Source organism: Rhinopithecus roxellana, chromosome 2 (genome assembly GCF_007565055.1).
Source record: "Rhinopithecus roxellana isolate Shanxi Qingling chromosome 2, ASM756505v1, whole genome shotgun sequence".
Classification (NCBI taxonomy): Eukaryota; Metazoa; Chordata; class Mammalia; order Primates; family Cercopithecidae; genus Rhinopithecus; species Rhinopithecus roxellana.
The window spans coordinates 87,512,181-87,530,726 of NC_044550.1; the positions used below are offsets into that span (position 1 = coordinate 87,512,181).

At 34.3% G+C, this 18,546-nt stretch overlaps 1 protein-coding gene across 4 annotated transcripts in view; it reads left to right on the forward strand.

Moving 5' to 3' along the window:
• The window catches only part of GRIA2 (glutamate ionotropic receptor AMPA type subunit 2), a 151,973-nt gene that overhangs the window by 90,917 nt on the left and 42,510 nt on the right, over positions 1-18,546 (forward strand). For all 4 annotated transcript variants that reach the window (XM_010358047.1, XM_010358045.2, XM_010358048.2 and 1 more), the window contains exons 4-6: positions 3,928-4,124; positions 8,896-8,949; positions 16,145-16,306. In XM_010358047.1, coding sequence (XP_010356349.1) covers positions 3,928-4,124; positions 8,896-8,949; positions 16,145-16,306 — 413 coding nt within the window. The remainder of the gene's footprint in view (positions 1-3,927; positions 4,125-8,895; positions 8,950-16,144; positions 16,307-18,546) is intronic.

The following is an 18,546-nucleotide window of genomic DNA, read 5'->3' on the forward strand; positions in this document are numbered from 1 at the left end:
GATCACAAGTCATACTTTCTCCTCTAATTGAATATGGTACAAAGAGGTCAAGAGCACAAATCTGTGTTAGATTTGAAGAGTTTAATTTCACCTTCATATACATTTTCAGTGATTTTCAAATTTAAAAATGGTGTATTAATTATAAAGCAATCAGATGATACAAAACTTTTAGTTGTGAGAAATGAGGAGATCAAGTTGAGAGAGTCTGAGAGTCAGTTACTATTACTGAAAAAAAAAACCTAGGGAAATGGGTTATTAAGCATTGAACGTCGGTCTCTTCAAATTACACATCAGATAATGCAATCATTTGTGAATTCTGCCTGTTGTTAGGAGGTAATTTAATATTATTCAGTGTCTTCTTATGAAACTCAATTTATTAAGTCTGATATAGCACTACTTGAGCAGTTTAGTTTCTTAATAAACATGTAAGTTTTGTTAGGTTCCACAGGTTACAAAACATTAATCTTGAGATTTTTAATAAGAGTGAATCCTGAATCCACAGCAACTATAAATTACTTTTGACGCATAGAACAAATGAGTTTGAAAGTTAGAGAAATTTCTTTTTTTTTTTTTTTTTTAAATGGGGTCCCGCTCTGTCACCCAGGCTGGAGTGCAGCGGCGTGACCTTGGCTCACTGCAATCACCACCTCCCAGCTTCAAGGAATTCTCCTGCCTCAGTCTCCCAAGTAGCTGAGATTACAGGCGCTGGCCACCAGGCCTGGCTAATTTTTGTTTTTATAGCAGAAATGGGGTTTCGCCATGTTGGCCAGGCTGATCTCCAACTCCTGATCTCAAGTGATCTGCCCACCTTGCCCTCCGAAAGTGCTGGGATTACAGGTGTGAGCCACCGCACCTGGCTCAAGTTAGAAATTTCTTTAAATACATTCTTTGTGATTTTATACATCATCTCTATACTCTTTTGCAAGGTGAACTGCTGGAAATTTTAGATTTAGGATTACCACTTGGTGAAATCCATTTACAAAGTGTCATTTATATTTAAGCTTTCTTGTAATATATGTTAAATGTTGAGGCATAATATTAAGAGCATCACCACTTGAAATTGTGTCATGTAGTATGCTTTATAATTAAATAAAGCAAAGTGAAATAAGCTATTGCAGAGATGAAGGGATGCTTATTGGTAATTGCTATATAGTAATATATGGATAGCACAGAGAGCCCCATCCATGGATGTAATGGCTTTAAGAAGGTGACAAAGGGGAGTTGAACCATGACTGGGATGTAGGAAAGTAGAACCCAGCAAATAGAAAGTGGCTTAGAATTTAGATTTTTTGTTTCTCTTACATGCAGAGAAAACTGGGTAGACTTAATGGCTGTTTTCAAGTACATTGATAGCTGTTGAATTGATCATAATGCCAGTTATGTGTGTTCTGCCTCTACTGATGAAAAGGGAAGGATTTAATTGACCTACAGTGTATTGAAATCATAGGCAATCTGTGAGGTGTTTTAAAGATCTGTCACTGAAAGTTTTAAAAAATGACATATGGTCTTTTTACATTATCCCTTGAGAAATTTATGTTTATTTATATATTTTGCCAGAAGACTGAATGGAGGAAACTAATTTCATTTTGCCAGAAAAAATAGTTAACTTTTTTCAGCATGTGGTTCAATCTTCCATTCTGAAATAAAATTTAATTATTTTTAATGTTTATTATAAAATATTTAAAACAACAAATTAGAGAAAATGCTATAAAGATTCCCAAACACTCTTAATCTGACTTTATTAAAGACAATTATATGACTAATTTTGCTTGATCTATATCTCTTTGTTCCCTGCAATTATTGAGAAACAAATACGAGACATTCTGTCATCTCATCTGTAAATATTTCAGTGTTTATTTGGAAAAAATGATTATTGTATTTTAAACATAATGGCAATAGCATTATTATACCTAGACAATTAACAATTCATAAATATTATTCTTTTCCCACTGTTTGTTTGAAGCAAAATAAAACTGAGATCCATATATCATAATTAGTTAATATAATTTTTAAGAGTCTTATAATGTAATGCAGTTTCCCACAATCATCTAGTTGATGATTGCAACACCATGGTGCTTAAAATATTGTCTTCTATATATGCCCTATAACTTGGTAGTTAGATTCAGAAGTGTGATGAAATTCAAGTTTACATTTTTGGCATGAATGTAGCCAACACTAAATAGGTATGTACCTATTCAGCACCAAAATAGGTGGAGTTGAATATTATCATTGGGAGACATATCTCTGTTATCTCTCTTTTGGGGCAGTTACCGGTAGTTGATGATTGTTGCCTTGATTTATTAATTCAGTAGGTGTTACAAGATGGTGATAATTTCAGATATATATTCATCCATAATCTATTAGCTAGAGTATTTCCAAAAATAAAGACCATTAGTCCATTATTACCCTGAAAGTGGTTCATATAGGAAACGCAGGAAAAGTCTTGTTTTACTTCATTATTTACCAGTCTTCAAATTAATTAATTGGTTCCCTAGCATCCACCAAAGTCAAGCACATTTTTAAAGCATAATTTCATAGATTTAAAATAGTTTATGTATGTAAGTACTTCGCATTTATCATTCTAATTAATATTCAAATGGTCCCATCTTTATTTAAAGAGCTCCTCTTCAAATTAGCTGCTGCGTGCTTTGAGGTAATACTGATGGTTTTAGAGAGTTCCTTCCCTTCTGGTGTCATAAGATGTATCAGACTCATCTTGCACACTTTTTGGCCAATATTGAATCCATAAAATTTTTAATGGTGGTTTTTCTTTTTTGAAATACTTTTCAACAAAATTAATAATTGACTTTTTTTATAGCAAAAAGATTTAAATAAAATTTGGTATTTGAATTTAGGTTTTGAAGAGATATGATCACATTAGGTGAATCATACATTTTATTAATCAAAAGGGACTAATATTCTTTAGAGAAAGATGCAGGCTTTTCTAGAATAAGGAAGATGATTTGCTGAGTTCTCGATTCATTCTGGAGTCTCGATTTTGCATTGTTTATTAAGTTATCAATATAAATGATGAATTTGGTTTTGCTGTGAATAGCAGAAGTAACATGAAAGGCAAGTTTATGTAGCATGTCTCCAAGTGCTAAATTGAGGATATAACTTATCAAGAAACAAATCCTCTAGTTGTTGTACCTCTTAGTCCTAAGTATGAGGTAATATATGGACAATTACAAAGACAATAAAAATTTTCCAAGTGATATGATGCTATAAGCGAAGTTACTAACAGGAAAATAGACGTATTTAGAAAGAGAAGTAAATCTATGCTAGAGAAATAACTACCACCATCTGGTTAATAGGTGAGACCACTTCAATTTCTCTGGGATCATTCCCAATAACAAAAAAATAACATTAGAAGACTGTGGAAGGAAAAAAAAATGAACCCAAACTGCTGACTAGAAAACAATAGGAGTCTCATAAAGAATATTGCCTCTTATCCTCACATAGACTTACATAGATTCCTCTCACTGAAAATGTACTCATCTTATTCAGGATACTAATATCAAATAACAGATCATCATGTACGACTAAAAAAATTTTTTCCCATTCTATAAGAGTAAGAAATGTTTGTGATGCCATTTGATTTCACTTAAACCAAAGGTATTAACATTACACTTTAGTAATATTCTAAAGAAGACAGCTGAGAGGGTTGAAAGAAAAGGATATTATTTTCTACTCAAACAATGACTCCTTTGGTCAGAACAGTAATATTTAGGTAATGAGTTTATGATGTGAAGTGACATAAGGAGAAGTTGATAAAGATCATAGCTATAGCTTTTTTTTGAAGGAGTCAACGTTCCTTTAGTTGCACAAATCTATCTGCCTTAAAAATATATTCGCTGGCAATTTCATAACACAATCCTGAGTTATTCACGTATCTTTATCAGTCATCATTTTTCTTTGCCTTCTTAGGCTTATCAACACTGCAAGCTGTGCTGGATTCTGCTGCTGAAAAGAAATGGCAAGTGACTGCTATCAATGTGGGAAACATTAACAATGACAAGAAAGATGAGATGTACCGATCACTTTTTCAAGATCTGGAGTTAAAAAAGGAACGGCGTGTCATTCTGGACTGTGAAAGGGATAAAGTAAACGACATTGTAGACCAGGTTTGCTACTTTCTGTTTTCTAATGATGCCAAATATAGAATATGCATGCAATGTCAGCATTTGCCATGTGTATTTGTGTAAGGTGCTTGAACAGCAGTTTTTGCTTTATGTTTTATGTCGGATGCAGCAAAGATCATCAATTAAATTATCTCTGGCTTCAGTTAGCAATAGCAAATGGTCATCAGTAATGCTGACACATCATGTTAATCATTAAATAAATTCAATAAATAATGCCTGATTTTTATATTTTATATGATCAATGATACCCTAAGCTTTGATATTTTGATTTGAAAATTTTAAATTTAAGTCTGATGAACTATTTAGAGTTAAAGAAATATACATGTATTAAGTTAAGACAAGTTGAGTTCTAAGGGAAAAGTGAGTAATTCATGAATTTTTTGGAGTTACCATCTATGCCTCCAGAAAGAATATGTAGTTATCTTTGCAAGATATATATTTTTTCATCTATTAAGAGACTGTGCCACTATAGAAAACATTGATTTGTTAAATTAAAATAAGTAGGAAGGACAACATTTGGGCTATGCTTACTATTGAGAAGTAAACTAGATACATCCCCTTGAACTGTTTGAAAGAATCACTCATACAAGTGATAAGGATATTTTTATCTGTGCTTAGATGTTACCTTGCTTCAGTTTAAGATTTTTCAGGATAGGGAGCCATGCAGTGTTATCCTAATAATACAGATACAATCCACCATGATTTACAGATAGAGTAAGTCACTAGGGATGATGGTGACACAGCATCAGCATCATGATTGATTGACTAAGGTCTCCTTTACTGATATCTGCATCTATTTCTAGCTGATAAATATATGTGTATGAGAGTATGAGTGTATATGTGTGTACATATGCATATATGTACATATATATGTGCACATATATAAATTTTACAGTTGACCCTACCAATATCCTACCATTGACCAGAAGCCTTACAGATAACACACAGTCAATTAACACATACTTCATATGTTATATGTATTATATACTGAATTCTTATAATAAAGTAAGCTAGAGAAAAGAAAATGTTATTTAGAAAATCATAAGGAAGATAAAACATATTTACTATTCACTAAGTGGAACTGTATCATCATAAAAGCCTTCATCATCATCATCTTCACACTGAGTAGACTGTAAAGGAGGAGGAGGAAGAAGGGTTGGTCTTGCTGTCTCAGAGGTGGAAGAAAATCCATGTATAAGTGGATTTACACAGTTCAAACCCATGTTGTTCAAGGGGCAATAGTATACACTGTGGCTACTAGTGCCTTCGAATACTGTGGAAGTGCAAGGAAAATACGCACTTGTATATGCATTTCTTGGCTCTTTTAGCTTTGAGGAAAAAATTTGATTCATTAATTTGTTCAACACAAACATTCTGCAACATAAATGTTGATGAAATCCTAATTGATATATAATAATACAGGCCCTAAGACATACAAAATGGATCTTTCATGGCATACCGAATAACTGAATAGAACTAACTTGTTATGTGAAAGAATTAAATGTTGCATGCCAGAGAGGTGAATAATTTCAGTAGAAAAATCTTGATTCTAGTCTCAAGAGATGAAGTTAAGATTGTTTTTAACCTGAAGGCCTCTTGTTCAAATGTGAACTGCAAAAACTCATTTGAATTTCACAGAGGTTCTCATTAAAACTGAATTTTAATAATATTCATCAGTCTTTGGTTTAGAAAATTTAAGGATTCCTGACTCATCATAATAAATGTTAGTGAAAGACTGTATCAAAATATATTTTTCCAAAACGAGAAGAGAGAAACTACAAAAGAAAACAGGAATATATTGGAAGTGATGTTTTGAAGTAAATATGATTATGGTTACATAAATGTCCATATGGACATCTGTTCAAAATGCAGAGTATTTTGCACATATGTATTGTAAGTCCCTTGAATGTATTAAATCAGTGCATGCAATGGATTGCCTTAGCAAACACTGAGGCCATCCTCTGTGCTTGAAATGAGGGATGCAAAGAAAGGTAAGAAAGTGATATCTGCATCCCATGAACTCATTGTTTAGAGATAAAAATGGACACAGTGTACACAGACAGCACTACAGAATTACAAGTTAAAATGCAATGTAGTCTAGCAGCATGGAGGAAAAAGAAGCTTTCTTAAAATGGGAAGTTTCATTTGTGATGGGTTCACATAAGAGGTGGCATTTGGCTTTGCTTGGATTCATTCATTTATTTGTTCAGTAAATATTCCCTGAGTGTCTGATGTTTGCCAGACAGGCACTGCAGTAGATCCAAGGAAGCAATATTAAACAATAGGCCAGTCACCATCAGTGCAACTATTAATAATGTATTTACAGAAATTAATATATAATTTTACTAATGGGATACACTATAAATGAAAAGAATGGTATGTTATGAGAGATCATTACAGAAAGAAATAATTTAGATTAGGATATTCTTCAAGGAATAGTTTACCAGGCAAAAAATGAGGAGGATGAGGTATGTTCCAAAAAAAAAAAAAAAAAGAAAAAGAAACAATGTTTAGTTATTCACTCAGCCAGTGTTTTTTCAAGACAATAGAGATAAATAGCACTCTTTATTGCAACAGTAGCTTGAAGTTAGCAATAAATGAAATTTTTTTAGACTATCGGTATTTATTTATTTTTATTTATGTATTTATGTATTTATTTTGAGACAGAGTATCGCTCTGTCGCCTGGCTGGACTGCAGTGGCGTGATCTCGGGTCACTGCAACCTCTAACTCCCTGGTTCAAGCGATTCTACTGCCTCAGCCTCCCAAGTAGCTGGGATTACAGGCACACACCACCACACCCAGCTAATTTTTGTATTTTTTAGTAGAAACAGGGTTTCACCGTGTTGGCCAGGATGGTGTTGAACTCCTGACCTCATGATCCGCCCACCTTGGCCTCCCAAAGTGCTGGGATGACAGGTGTGGATTATGAGTATTTTGTTATCATTTGATACAAACTTGACAGCACAGATTTCTAGTTATCATTAGGTGGGAAAAAGATTCAGCCATCAAAAACATTTATAAATTAATGTAACTTTTCTATTGTCAGTGCAATAATAATTGTTATTATAACACAAAGACATGCTGGTTAGTATGGCCAATGCAAATTTTCATATAGACACTGGGCTAGTGAATTTTTGTATCCTTCCTTTCTCTCAAGTAAACTCAAGTAGGGACTACTGACATTACCTTTTATACTATGTTTTTTTAAAAAATTTCTCAGCAGGAAGATATGGATGATTCAGAGAGTAGAATGTACAGTAAGCACAGCTAACAGATGTCAGCAGGAAATAGGAGGGACATAATCAATCTGATTCAGCTGATGCTAATTCATATGTTTTTCATTCAGAAGGACATCTTTTCTTCAGAATTCTCCCTTTAACACAGAGGGTTCAGTTCCTTGGAAAAGGCAATTTAGTCATGTTACGTAAAACTGAGTCAGAAAACAATATAAGTTTTAACTTCTTTTCAAACGGCTATGGCTTAATGTCAAAGTGGCATATGGTAGAATCGTTCCTAGGATTTTGTTCTTGCTCTTTAACTAATAGCATTTCTCTGGAGCACCTGACTTTGTCTCGGATTAGAGAAAGTCAGGGTAGTTATCTCCTGGGGAGTATAAGAATTATTCAAGAGTCAATTTGGCAAAGAATATACTGGTGGAGCTTTCCAAGTAGACAAGCAGAAGAAAACAGAATGTGTGAAGCCCTGAGGTGATGAGAAGAAGCTTCTGTGTGAACAAAAAAACCTAAGAGGGCCAATGTGACTTGAGGGTATAGAATAGGAAAGTTGAGCCTCAGAAATTTGCAATATCATTGGAAAGCAAAACTCACCCAAACCATTTAATCAGAGAAATGATTTGGTTAGAATTTTTGCCTATAGCCTTAACATTTCATGCTTTCCATTGATGGGATCATCTCCTTAAAAAACATACATGACATTACATTTGAATGTCCATGTACCAGGACTAAAGCATGGCCAGTTTGCCTATTTCTACTCTCTTCATAATTATACGTATCAGTCAAAAGTCAAATTGATCGATAATGTCCAAAACCGTTGTCAGCATTACCATGATGACGACTTGTTCCATGCTGTGTTTATCTTGACATTCATTTTAGATTTCGATTTGTAGAGAAAAATTAGCTTCTCTGCTACTTTGCTCTCTAGAGCTGGCAATAATGTCCATTTGGACTAAATTATAAACATTTCACGGTCCTTAGGATAGGAATGTTACTGTATATATCCATATAACAATTCTTTTATATGCTTTCTAATATTCTTTTGAAATGTATGTAGTACTATAAACTCTATGTGTATTTATTTGAATATAGACATATGAACATAAAATCTCAGATGCTGAACAGTTTAAGCTGTTTAATGTTTTATTAAAAAGACAAAAACATAGCCTTTGTAGGAATAGAATTATGACTTGTCATGGACTAAACATACTTTGGTTTTATACTTCTTAACATCCTGTGGTTTTATTTTTTATTATTGACAAAAATGAGGTAATAATTTTTGTTTAGTTAGTGACTTTCGGAAAGATAATCATTTAATAAGCATTAGTATGTATTATTACTTTTTATGAGAGAAATATCTAATTTTGATAATTATATTGTATCAAAAATGACTTATTTTGGCCCATCAAAAAATCCAGCAGATAAAATTCCACTTTTTTTCCTGAGTCAGATCATACCATTAATTTTATATTTGCATTATTTGTATTAATGAAATAATTATTTATTTGTGCTTTTTAGGTTATTACCATTGGAAAACATGTTAAAGGGTACCACTACATCATTGCAAATCTGGTAGGTGAATTAATTGGTATATATTATTTTACTAGATATGCTTATTCATTAAAAATTTAATTTTGAATGGCCAGCATTTATCAGTGGTGTTTTAAAAAATATAATTTGATTGTAATTAACCAGGCATGGTGGTGGGCACCTGTAATCCCAGCTACTTGGGAGACTAAGGCAGGAAATTTGCTTGAACCCAGAAGACGGAGAGGTTGCAGTGAGCTGAGATCCCACCATCGTACTCCAGCCTAGTGACAAGAGAGAAACCCCATCTCAAAAAATAATAACAATAAATATAATTTGATTGTATTTGATAGATTAGATATATTTCTGCAATTATGTTTTAGAATTGCTTCCCACTTTGCATCTTCTAATCAATTTCTTATTATTATAAATGATATAAGAATTTATAGAACAGTATTTGACAAGCTTCGTAAATTGTCTTAGATGATGTATTTTAAGAAAGGGAAAATTTTCAAAAATATTTAAAGTTTAATTGTCCACATATTCCCTTGTCTCTGTTTTTTACTGTCTCTGTTTTTTATAAACTCTGCCTTCTGCACATTCCTTTAGTTTTTAGCATATATAATATCTGAAATAAATGTAAATTTGTGAGAATATGTCTAAGTACAAAATTAAACCTGAAAAATCAAGAATATTGAAATATTATGCATTATTTAAGATTTCCTACTTACTATGTGAACAACAAAATGAAAATTAAATTTCTATAGCCAATCATCTTTTCATTAAGATTTCTGTCAAAATAAGGACCACTTAATCATGGCTTCTTGGGTTTGTGTTTTCTCCGGGCCATGGTCACTCATATTGGCTCAGAATAAACCTTTTACAATAGAAAAGAAGGTAGTATACTGAAGAAACAGAATAATTAATTGTATTTCCCTCTTTTAACTATCATCAGAGTCAATTTAGAATTATCACTAGACATTTCTCTTTTCAAAATAATTTAAGCCTTTACTGTTACAAAGGTTAATGTTATTTGAATAAGTAAGATGCTATGTGATTCAGGACTACACTCCCCCTACACCCTGTCTCACCCAAGAACAAGAAAAAAGGGTGAGAGAAAGAGGGAGAAAGGCAGAGAGCTTATTCTAAATAGCATAATAGGACTTTGAAAAGCTTTTGACATATACAAATGTAGATTTATTTCATGATTCCTAGTGTATCAGATTGTTACATCAGCAGACATTAGTTCTAGTGGTGAAAGGAAGAGATAAAACAGAACAATACAGCATTTACAGCCTTCCAACTGATAAATGTTTTCACTAGAAGTTGAAGGAATTTAGAATATTAAATCTCAAAACTGCATGCCATCGGGTTGCTCAAGACAAAATTTCTGTTTGGCAATGAAATGGGTAACTACTATAAAAATTCTCTGGGACTTTCCTTTAGAGTGTATTAAGGAGATGCTAAGGACTCCCTAAAGAGAAGCAAGAGTTAAACTAGATGAAGCTCTGTATTCAGTCTCTCTAGAACCACATTATGTGCAGGAAACAGCCTGGACAGTCAGTCCCCTGTGTGAATTGTGCCATTTGATGAACAACACAGAGCCACATTGAAAACTGTGATCTTTAAAAATGTACAGATGGAGAAGATGATATTGGAACATTGAGAAATAATGACAGTAGGTGGCTCATCAATTTGAGAGCTGATATCTGATGCTATGAAAATGAAAATAAGTGTTTGAATGACCAAAGTAAAAAAAAAAACAAAAAGCAAGTTTATATTGTTGTCATGCTTCTAGAGAGAAATCTACCCAATATTTTATCTGAATTCAAGTTCGGTTTTTTTTTTTTGTTTTTTTTTTTTCTCAATACTTGGTTTCTTTGCCATATGGAACTTCTAGTGAATCAATAAGTTCTAAAGGCTGTATATATAGTATTACAATTTCTGAGAATTTGGAGGACACTTGGAAATTTTACTGACATTCCAAATTAAAGAATGTCACCCAAAGTTGAAGGGCTTTCATCTTCCAAACTCTTGAGACTTTCCTTTTCTTCGCCCTGTTCATGTTGTAATGAGTTCTATAATAGGTGGTTATAGAAGATTTTTTAAAAATCTGCAGATAATATTATTGATTAATTTCCTCAGGAACTACTGAATGCTTGATTGGGCTCCTAAAACACAGTCTGTGATTAAGTCCTTTACAACAGCATTGAGAAGGGTAACTTGTAAATAAGGTGATGAAGAAGTGGTCATTAGGAAATCCAGTTCTCATTCCTCCAACCTTACTACCCATATAGATTTAATTCTTTAGAAAGCCATGATTCCATACTGCTGATGACTTTACATGTCTGCCTGCTGAAATTTTAAATTTTCACAGGTTATTAATGAATACTTATCTTCTATTTTAAATCTCTTCAAATATAGCTCCAGGAGTAGCAGTATCCAATTTAACTTGATGAGTTGTTGCCATCTCTTTTGTTAACCCTTGGCCTCTCTGTTGTGATTTATTCTTTTTTCCTTCTTCCTCTATTTTGCTTCTCATATATTGAAGTTTCAGAAAAGAAAGAAGAAAACTTAGGGAAACGCAGATTTTCACTGAAGCCAGCTTGAAATCTTATTTAAAGTTTCAGCTTAAATGTCGTTGTAGTAAAATGACAGTAAAAGAATAAAAATTGTGGAAAACCTTAAAGAAAGAGAAAATAGGAAAGGAAGCATTAACAGATGCAAAAAGTCAACAAAGTTTTTCAGGACACAGAGCAGATGAAAGATGAATTCCTGGCACAGCAAAGAGAAGGAAGATAAAACAGTAAGTTCTTGTCAGAGTGGGATATAGGTGAGAACAAGTCGGTTCATTCTGCAGAACCCCTGTGACATTCAGTCTTAGAAGAGCCAGAAACCACAGAAAGCAAGATTGAGGTGTGGAGCTAAAAGCAGGAAGCTCTTACAGGTCTCTCTGGAAGCAGAGCCTGACATCACTATTCATGTGCACATTCTCAAGTAAGTGCTTTCAGGAGTAACCTGTAAGAGAGTGAGGGAAACAAGAGAGAGAAGGAAAAAAAGCACACCATTTAGAATGGTGATTATTAAAAAGTCAGGAAACAACAGGTGCTGGAGAGGATGTGGAGAAATAGGAACACTTTTACACTGTTGATGAGACTGTAAACTAGTTCAACCATCATGGAAGACAGTGTGGCGATTCCTCAAGGATCTATAACTAGAACACCATTTGACCCAGCAATCCCATTACTGGGTATATACCCAAAGGATTGTAAATCATACTGCTATAAAGACACATGCACACATATGTTTATAGCAACACTGTTAACAATAGCAAAGACTTGGAACCAACCCAAATGTCCATCAATGATAGGCTGGATTAAGAAACTGTGGCACTATACACCATAGAATACTATACAGCCATGAAAAAGGATGAGTTCATGTCCTTTGTAGGGACATGGATGAAGCTGGAAACCATCATTCTCAGCAAACTATCACAAGGACAGAAAACCAAACACTGCATGTTCTCACTCATAGGTGGGAATTGAACAATGAGAACACTTGGACACAGGGTGGAGAACACCACACACTGGGGCCTGTAGTGGGGTGGGGGGCGGGGAGAGGGGTAGCATTAGGAGATATACCTAATGTAAATGACGAGTTAATGGGTGCAGCACACCAACATGGCACATGTATACATATGTAACAAACCTGCATATTGTGCACATGTACCCTAGAACTTAAAGTATAAAAATATAAAAAGACACAGGGAAAAAAAAAAAAAAAGAATGTGGTTTGAGGTGAGAGCTGGATTTACTCTGATTGCCTCTGGGCACTTTGTTGAATAAATTGCACTGCACTCATTCAGCTTGAGGCAAAGGGTCTTTGTACCTAGATCCCAGTTTTTACTATGAAGCAAGGGCCATCAGGGATGCAGCTTTGGTTGTCCCAGGGCAGTTCTCGTGGAAAGGTTATGGATGGTAGCCATTGGCCAAAGCAGGGGAAGTGCCTAGGGGATGGGCAAATCAACTACACCTGTAAAGTGCATCGTACATCCTAGGACACCTGGGTGGTTCACTAAGACCACCTGGTACAAGGGACTTGATTCAAAGGCCATAGGGAATAATTGGATGCCCCAAGGATTCTTTTTACACAACCCAAGCAACCAGGTAACTACAAGTCCTGGTCCCTAAGCACCTATTTCCTCTCTTGATAATACTTCTTATTAGAGAAGGTGAATTAGAGAAATTCTTTTTTCTTTTTTTTTTTTTTTTTTTTTTCAGACGGAGTCTCGCTCTGTCGCCTGGGCTGGAGTGCAGTGGCCGGATCTCAGCTCACTGCAAGCTCCGCCTCCCGGGTTTACGCCATTCTCCTGCCTCAGCCTCCTGAGTAGCTGGGACTACAGGTGCCCGCCACCTCGCCTGGCTAGTTTTTTGTATTTTTTAGTAGAGACGGGGTTTCACCGTGTTAGCCAGGATGGTCTCGATCTCTTGCCTTGTGATCTGCCCGTCTCGGCCTCCCAAAGTGCTGGGATTATGAGTAACTAAGTGAATGTCTCTGTATGAAATTCTAACCTCATCATCCCCCATCCTTCATCCTGTCCCTAAAACTTAGCCAAGCATATGCACTCGTGTAGGAGACTGGAAGATTCTGAAGAAACTGAATGGCCCAGAGAAAAGAACTTCAATATGGACAAACAACACTGCTATCCACCCCACCTCACCCTCACCATCTACCTTACAGTGAAGCATACTCGTTAACGTGCCTTGTCCATGCACATAGAAATTCCAAGAAACATTTTGGTGTCTTGCTCTTAAATAGTCCAGCATAACTTGGCATTTGAGAAAAGTCCTTACCATGAAGTATGCAATGCAAACAAACAGATCCGTGGCAGGAAACATGAGAAAATTTGTAAAATTGTAAGTAATATCTGCCTAGAAGTAGGGAAAATATTTTATCCAAAAAAGAGAGAAGAGGATGCTATGAGAAGAAAAAGAAATGGAGAATAAGAGCTCCAGAAAGTTAACTTCTTTTGTTTCCTAGAATAACAGGTTAAATGAGTTGGAAGATAAATTTGAGAAAATCTTCCAGAATATGTAACATAATGACAACACAAATATAAAATAGAAAAAATAAATGTATAAGGGACTTTGATATTTAATTTAACAGTTATAATATCTTAATAATTGATATTCTAGAAAAAGAGAAGAGTGAAACTAGGGGAAGGAAAATGTTAAAGAAACATTTGGAAAAATATCCAGTACTGAATCACATAAATCTGCTTATTGAATATACACAATAATAAAAGACAAAGACCTACAGTGGCAATATCATAATGGAATTTCAGAGATAAAGAGAAGATTTAAAAGTTTCTAGCAAGTGGCTGGAGGCGGATAAGAGTGGGAAGTAGATGACATACCAAAAAATTAGAAATAACATGTTTTTCATTAGAAACATTGGATAGTGATAGTCAATGGGACAATGCCTTCAGATTATAAGTTTTTTTTACCATAAAATTCTATACCAACCCAAACTACTAACCATGAATCAGGATAAAACAAAATTATGTTTCAGACATGCAATGTCTCAATAAATTTATCTCCAAAGTATTTCAGCAAACTATCAGAGGACTCCAGTAGAGGTAATCAATAAATCAAGAAAGAGAAATATGACCAAGGAAATGGGATTTAAATCAGAAAAGTGGTGAAGGAACATGCTAAAATAACAGCCGTAGAGTAGGTGAAGAGAAGAGCCAATTTGGATTCCAGCATTAAGAAGGGGGTCTCCTAGAAATTAAAATTTCAAGGAAGAGTTGAAACAGATTACCTGATACGTTTTAATATTTCATTTTTTAAAAAAGCTTTACTCATAGGCATGAAATGTTTTCATGGTAGCACTGGGAAAAATAAGGATAGGCATATAGAAATCTCTAGTAGTGAAAAAATGGGACATGATTATAAACATGGGCTGAGATCATGTTCAAGAAAGAAAATACAATCCTGGTACACTATTTGGCTTTGCTATGAATAACATTTAGAGTTATAAATGTGTAAACACTAAGTACTGATTAAAATGGGTGAGAAGATAAATGGTTTTGTCATGTACACAAGCTTCATACTCGTGGGATACACAAAAACTCAATAAAATTTTCTAAAATTGGTAAATTAGAAAGAGTAATAAAAATGTGTCATGCAGAAGAGGTAAATATGTGAAAAGCAAATATATTAAATTTGAATGTTTTGAAGCAACTCAACTGGAACATACATAGGGTAAAACAAAGAGTATATGATTTTTGTTATATTCCTTTTTGCACTATTTGCATTATCTTGATAAACAGAAACAAAATTGTGAGCCAATAAAAAGTAATTACCTTCTCCTCCAGCTAAATAATATAATAATAAGCATGTTTTAATATCAATAACAAAGAAAAGATTCTCCTACATTTTTGGGTGTGATAATTCAAAATTAATTTAGGATACTTTTAACTTTTGTGTACAATAATATAGAATAAGTGTGAAATGTGAAAACATTTGTAGTTGTGGTCTATGGAAATTAATTTCATCTTTGAGAGAGATATACTATCAAGTTGATAAAATTCATGTCAGCACAATATTTGAAATCAATGTTAATATAGCATAATAGTTTTAGTAATGACTGAATTCACTGGAATAATACAAGATAAATTTATTTTTTTTTAATTTAATATATTATATAAAATTAGCTTCCAGCTTAATGTGAAATTGTTTAATTCTTCTCAAATTATGACTGGACATTTATTAACTCGTTTTGAAGATGTTCCTATCACATGAGTGAAGAAACAATTCAAACAGGAGTAACTTGCTCACAAGGTTGTGGTTCTTCGAGAACTACTTTAATGTTATTAAGTGTCTGTAACCACATCGTGGTTCTCCGTTGTAGATCCAGTAAGTAAAACCCAGTCCTTGTCAATGGAAGATTTCTCAATAAAGTGGAGAACTTTTACGTAGGCTCAACCATGAGTGTTTCATGAGATGATCCATTAGCAAACGTGTATTGATTAGGGAACCACTCTGATGCAAATGTGGTGTTAGGTGCTGATGACAAACACTGGCTGGTAAATACATGGGACATTTTCCTCAGGCTTGTTATATCTCATATGTTCTTTGAAATATCTAAAACCACAATGTGTAGAGTTATTTGGTAAATGTTAAGTAGCATTTGTTTCTCAAATAAAAAGCATGACATCAATGTGTTCTATGTTTAGGGATTTACTGATGGAGACCTATTAAAAATCCAGTTTGGAGGTGCGAATGTCTCTGGGTTTCAGATAGTGGACTATGACGATTCCTTGGTGTCTAAATTTATAGAAAGATGGTCAACACTGGAAGAAAAAGAATACCCTGGAGCACACACAACGACAATTAAGGTTTGCTTTGGTTTCTGCTTTTTTTCTTTTGCTTTCCTATGTGAGCAGAGAGAAGCGCCTTGGCAAATAAGGAAGAAGGAGAAGGTAATACAGGGAGTAGAGAGCACGTTTCAAAATATGGCAAACACATTGACTGCTAAATATATTGTTCACATTTTTATGGTTTAAGTAAAACTATTAGAGCTGTACTGTATTACTCTTGTGTTTTCTACTTCCTTACACCTATGATAATTTATAATAAATAAAGTCATTCATTTATTAATCCATTTGGAATTTTTATTGAGGGAATTCTGAGCCAGACACTTTTTTGGTAAATAAAAAGACAGGGAAAATGTCCCTGCTCACAGCTGAATAGAAGAAAGACAAAAGCATTGACAGAAGAATACCATGAAGGAAGAACTCAGTAAACAATTAGCGACATGGAAGGGGCAGGGAATTTTTAAGCTGAGACCTGAAGAATAAGGGCCAATTTTACCCTGACTGCTGTTTAGAATATTATGTTTGCAAATAAATGAAAGAACAATAGGTGTCAGTTTGTTCCTAATCTTCAAAAAGCCAACTTGCAGACAATTCTGAGTTCAGTCAATAAACATATGGCCACAAAAAGGAGAGAAAGTGTGTGTGTGTGTGTGTCTGTGCATAAAATAACTGCTGATGAGTAGCCTTGTCTCTTGAACACTTTAAAAGAAGATAAAAATCTCAACTTGCCTTAATAATTAAAACACAACTGTAATGCTTTTTGCAATCAAACAAAAGATTCTTGAACGACAAATATTATTTACTCCTCAGGTATAAGAGCTACACAGACTGATCTTTGTTCTCCATGGGTTTGGACACAGTGAGGTCTTCACTTGTTTATTTGATGCATTTTATTGGGTATACACATGCATGCATGAATTTACTTCTAAATAGTCAATATTTCTGCTGTTGACAGGAAGGTATTTTTCCTTCTGTTGGTAACCTTATTGAGAGCAGAGTTAAGATTAAAACTTGACTAAGGATAGTTTAAAGAGTGAGTGAGTTGAAAGTTAAGATGATGTTCACATTCTTTATGAAAATTAAGAGCAAAAGTTGAAAAATTGTATAGTAATTTTGTTTGTGAATTATAAAGCAATTGTATATGAACCAGGCAGGACAGTGTTATTTCAGTTGCTCCCACAGTTGTACCTAAGTATGCATCATAGAGATGTTGTTTGATGATAGATGCATGTCTATCTATCAGATTGGTCCTAGAAAAGGATTAGAAATTTTGAAGTTCTTTATTTTTGGATTTATAAATGGATCTTTTAATTTTTAAGTCAATTTTATAAAAGCATTCCATAGGATTTTAAAGAATAACACCAAGTTAGGTTTTTTATAAAAACGAGGTGACTTCCTCTTTGGTGACTTTAGTTGAGATTCAATGTTTGTACTGTTTATATCGTGGAGGTACTTTTCATGTAATGGGATTCTGAGCAGGTAGATGGACACCCAGAGCCTTAGTTGATGTCAGCATATGTATGCGTCTGTGCCTAGAAGAGATCTAACTACTGATCCCATTCTGTGTAATTGCAGGCTTCCATCCATTCAGAGATGGTGCCATGTAAGTTCTCTGATGGAGTGGATGTTATCCTCCAATGGAACCAGCATGCTCCTTTTGAATACTCCGTTAGTCATTGTGTTGCCCCTCACTGCTGCCTGCTGGGAGAAGGATGAAAGCAAAATGAAATTATGTTTTTCTCCCAGAAGTCATATCATGATTCAAGTTCATGTGTCTTGCATTAAAATACAAGATGTATTTGTGGTGTGAGAGATGTTTGGCAATGCATTCTGTTAAAAATTTTGCCAAAACCTAGTGCCAGATTTCACTGAGTTGAGAACCTGCATTGTGACCTTCCTTGCTTCCTTCCTGCTATAAGCATTTCCCCTCCAAAGCACCTCCCTTTTGATGGCTTCTGCCCATTTTCAAAGAGATCATTATGCTCCTTCATTGTGAGGTGTTTCAAAGAACCTAGACTAATGTGTTTTAAAACTTAGGCTGTGAATCACTACTTGACCCTGAGTCCAGGATTCTCATCTATACAATGCAGTAATGACCATTAATTCCCAGGTTGCTGTGAGGATTAAATAACACTTCCAAAGGGCTAGCACAGCTTTGGAAACATAGGTGCCTATAAGGACTAATTTGTTTTCCCAGCCATTTTCTAAAATGAGAGAATGTCAGCCAATTTCAAAGGTGTACTCCAACTTTAACATTTTGT